This window comes from Cariama cristata, unplaced genomic scaffold, assembly GCF_000690535.1.
Source record: "Cariama cristata isolate BGI_N322 unplaced genomic scaffold, ASM69053v1 scaffold31954, whole genome shotgun sequence".
NCBI classification, from domain to species: domain Eukaryota; kingdom Metazoa; phylum Chordata; class Aves; order Cariamiformes; family Cariamidae; genus Cariama; species Cariama cristata.
In genome coordinates this window covers 6933-10600 of record NW_009611774.1, presented here as the reverse complement: position 1 = coordinate 10600, position 3668 = coordinate 6933, and the positions used below count along the sequence as shown (strand labels likewise).

Below are 3668 nucleotides of genomic sequence, written 5' to 3'. Positions count from 1 at the left end.
GGGCCGCTTTGGCGTCACACGCCTGGTTTGCCCCGGGGCCGCTGCGCTGGGCCCGTCACCTCAACGGGCAGCGGGGGCAAGGGCAGCCGGGCCCATCTGCTGTGAAACGCGTTGCTGTGTAAAACCCGCTTCTTTTTCACACCGTGAGCTTACCAAATAAGGACTGTCCGGTCATACAGAAATACCGATTTTTAATTAGACGGCGATAAATGGTAAACTGTTGACATGGATCCCCTTTCTTTCCCACATGAAATTAGTAAAACTGCATGGACAAGGCACAGTCTTGAGTTTTCGCACTCCCGATACAAAAAGCATATGAAATGTGTTCAACAAAATGATACACGTCTTTTATTTTTTACAAGATTGTATACAAACCTGCAAAATTTTTGACATCAAAAATCCTTAACCTAAAAAAATAGCACCAGGGAGAGTTAGAAACCTTTAAAAAGTATTAAAAAGGCGTTTCTGAAATCTACCTCTCCTTACAATATTCTTATAAACACATAATAAAAGGCAGCTCTTAAGAGGGAAAAATATTTCAAGGAAGACTTGTCTACTACAATTCTTATCAAGTAAGCTTAATGCCAAGACAATTCTCATTCCTCTTTTATCTTTGTTTACTTTCCCCAAGTCCTTTTTTTCCTCATCTACTTATTTTTCCTTTGATCAGATAGGAAAGGATGCGAGATCTGGAGTATGAAATTAGAGATGCCACGGAGTGGAGGTTACTCGTTAGCTCCATTTGGAAAAAATGAAACCCATCAGCGGATCCCGCGGCAGAGGATGGCCATCACCCCCGAGGCCCCGCGTCGGGCTCCACGTGGGGACAGCGGCTGGGCGGAGGAGTCAGTGTAGTGACTCGGTTCCAGGCTATGGGTATACGGATCAGAGCTTGGCGTGGGGTCCGAACCCAGCCAACACAGCAGCGGCAATGCCAGGCTTCCTGAACACCTCCCACACCCACAGAACCCACCCCGCCATCTTCCCGGTCAGGGGGCTGGTGACAAAGGTGGCGAGAGGATGCTACTTGTCCCCCAGCACTTGCTGGACGTTGCAGATGCCAGCAGTGACACAGAGGAAACTGCTTGGCTTTCTCCAGCATTTCCTTAACTAAGGCGTGAGGCTCAAACACATTTGTCATTGAGAACAACCCGCTATGGGAAGACTCTAAAGAATAACCTCTGGGCAGGACCAAGGGAAAAAAAAAAACTTTGAACTACCTGGGCTTCCCTTCCTGCCCATTCCTGACTGCAGCCTTGGGTTGGAGGCCAAGAGAAGATGGCCCTCAGAGCCTGGGGATGGTCAGAGGGTGGAAAGCCACACACGAGAGTGGAAAATGGGAGGCTCCCTCCTCCAGGGAGGCTGCCATCCTCCACCGCCCATGAGAGGGGTGCAAGGGGGTCCCCAAGTGTCAGAGAGGTAGAAGGAGCCAGGAGAGAAGCTCTCATTTCCCACTGATGCTGTACAACACCTTGTGAGACAGCCTGGCATCAGGCGGAGGGTTGGCCCTTGGTTTGGACCCGATTAGTTTTGAGAAGGCACCCCAGGGTCTCTGCCAGACCCAGGCAACAGGTTATAGTGAAGAGCAGAGGTAGGGGAGAACAGAGGGACTGAGGGGGGGACATCACGAGTTGTTTCAGTGCATTGAAATGTGCATTGGAGTTCAGAGTCCCTGGGAGATGCCTGCCGGCACAGCAGCCCCGTGGCTACAGAAAATCTGTCGGAGATGGACGGGCTCTGCTGCGCACGCACCCGCATCTCCCCGGACGCCGGCCATGGGGACAGAGAGCCCAGGACTTCACAGACAGCAAGATAATCACTCCGGCAAAGTTAGGGAGCAGAGGAGGGCAATCAAAAGCGAGCATGGCGGTAGCTGCAGAAGCTCCCAGTTTGGGGGTACAGCCCCATGAGCCCCCCAGGTCACTGCCAAGCTGGGGCTGGGCACACAAACACCAGCAGCATCCCACCTCTGTGCACAGTCATGCACGGGGAGATGGGCATACAGGGAAGAAGAGGTACAGCCCTTGCCTGTGGACCCCCAGGAGCTGCTCCTGCCCCCGGCACGCACAGTGCCTGCAGCGAGGGGACGCGCACAGCCCCCGGCCGCAGCAGCTTTCCCACCGCGCTGCCGCCGCGGGGTCAGCTCCCCCTGCCCACAGAGCAGGATCGGTGCAGGCGAGACCAACGCTGCGCTCCTGGACCCTCCAGCCCCGCGGCCCTGCCGGGGTCGGGTGGGATTTCCCCTCTGCAAGGAAGCCCCTGCACCACAGCTAACGCACTGCCAATACTGCTCGGGTTCGTGACATCGTACGTGACATTTGAGGGGCTGTATTTTGAAGACGACATCGACCGCTACGCTACCCTTCCTGCCGATGTACCACATTCATTTGGGAAATGAATGCTCAGAGAACATTTTCCTTTATGGACACTGGAGCCCAAATTCTCCCTGCTCTGATTACTGTGTAAGCTTTCAAACCACTCAGCAGGATTTTAAAATGTAAGGAAAAATTTTAGATGCTTTAAAAAGGAAGTAGTGAATATTTGTAAACTACGGCCAAACATATAAACCAATATTTCTTTAGTTCTAGCTAGAAAAGTAATTCTATCACCTCACAGTTCAGTTTCAGCTACATTCAGGTCTAGGAATCTCCACATTCTTATGTAATGCCTTAAAGCAGCAATAGACGTTAAACAACAAAATTAAAGTTTATCAAAAAAGTCTTAAAAAAATTTGGTTTCTGTATCCTGCACGTTCAGTGTATGTAACCTGACCAGGGTCCCTTACACCTGCTGCTACAGTTTGGGGATTTTTGGCAGTTGCTTCAAGAGAGGTTTTGTTTGTTTAGGAAAAGCAATCATTCGCTGTAGTTCAAGTTCGCCTGCAGCACCCCAGCAGCTGCCTCCACACTTACTGCTCAGCAAGTGGTGACTTTCCAGCTCTAGGCTAAAACAGAATATTTAATGCTGTGGAGGAGACGTCCCGTCTCATCGGTTATGCATAGAGCTTCCTGTGCTGGGTAATTAAAGCTCTTTTGTCCATCATTTTCTACGTATCACTGCCGTTAGTCCCTTTAAAGAAAAGTTAACCCTGCCAGGTTCTTTGGTTAAAGACATTTCCTCAGCTCTCCCTGCGGGGCCAGGCTGCCTTCCCACAGCACATGGCCGGGGAGGGATGGTGCCGTGGCAGAGTCTGGCACCCCGTCCCTCCCCCGCCACGGCAGCGGAGCTGTGCATCTTTACCAGAGAGACGAGGGATGCTCGGCTTGCTATTCACAGGCAAAGTAATCCTTGAGCGGGGAAAAGAGGTGCTGGATGACGGGGATGCTCCACGATCTCCCCAGCAGCTTCTGGCGAGCGAGCCCCGCGGCCGATGTTGGAGACGTCCGTGTAGTGGAGGGGGAAGCCGAAGATCCTGCGGAGCAGAGGCAGAAGAGGGGTGGCTGAGGCTTGGCGGCTCCCCCGGTGCCGTGGACGTGGCATCCCTCTGCCCCATCCCCACGTCCAGCCTGGGGCTCCCTCAAGCCCCACCCTGTGTTTTACAGCCTTGCTCAGCAAAAGTTTCTCACTGCTAAGAGTCAGTGCTCTCCACCAGCTCTCCGATTTCCTTTCCCAGAGCGGCAGCAAGCAAACACGTATCGCTTTCCAACCCAACCCCTCAGAGCATTCGG

The 3668-nt window shown here is 52.6% G+C and overlaps 1 protein-coding gene across 1 annotated transcript in view; it reads right to left on the bottom strand.

The window, feature by feature from the left end:
- Window positions 1-3266: 3266 nt before the first annotated feature.
- The window catches only part of LOC104160285 (DNA (cytosine-5)-methyltransferase 3B-like), a gene marked incomplete at its 5' end in the record, with an annotated part of 7256 nt that continues 6854 nt past the window's right edge, over window positions 3267-3668 (bottom strand). Inside the window, 2 exon segments of the mRNA XM_009698377.1 lie at window positions 3267-3359; window positions 3361-3412. Of these exon segments, the coding sequence (XP_009696679.1) occupies window positions 3267-3359; window positions 3361-3412 (145 nt within the window).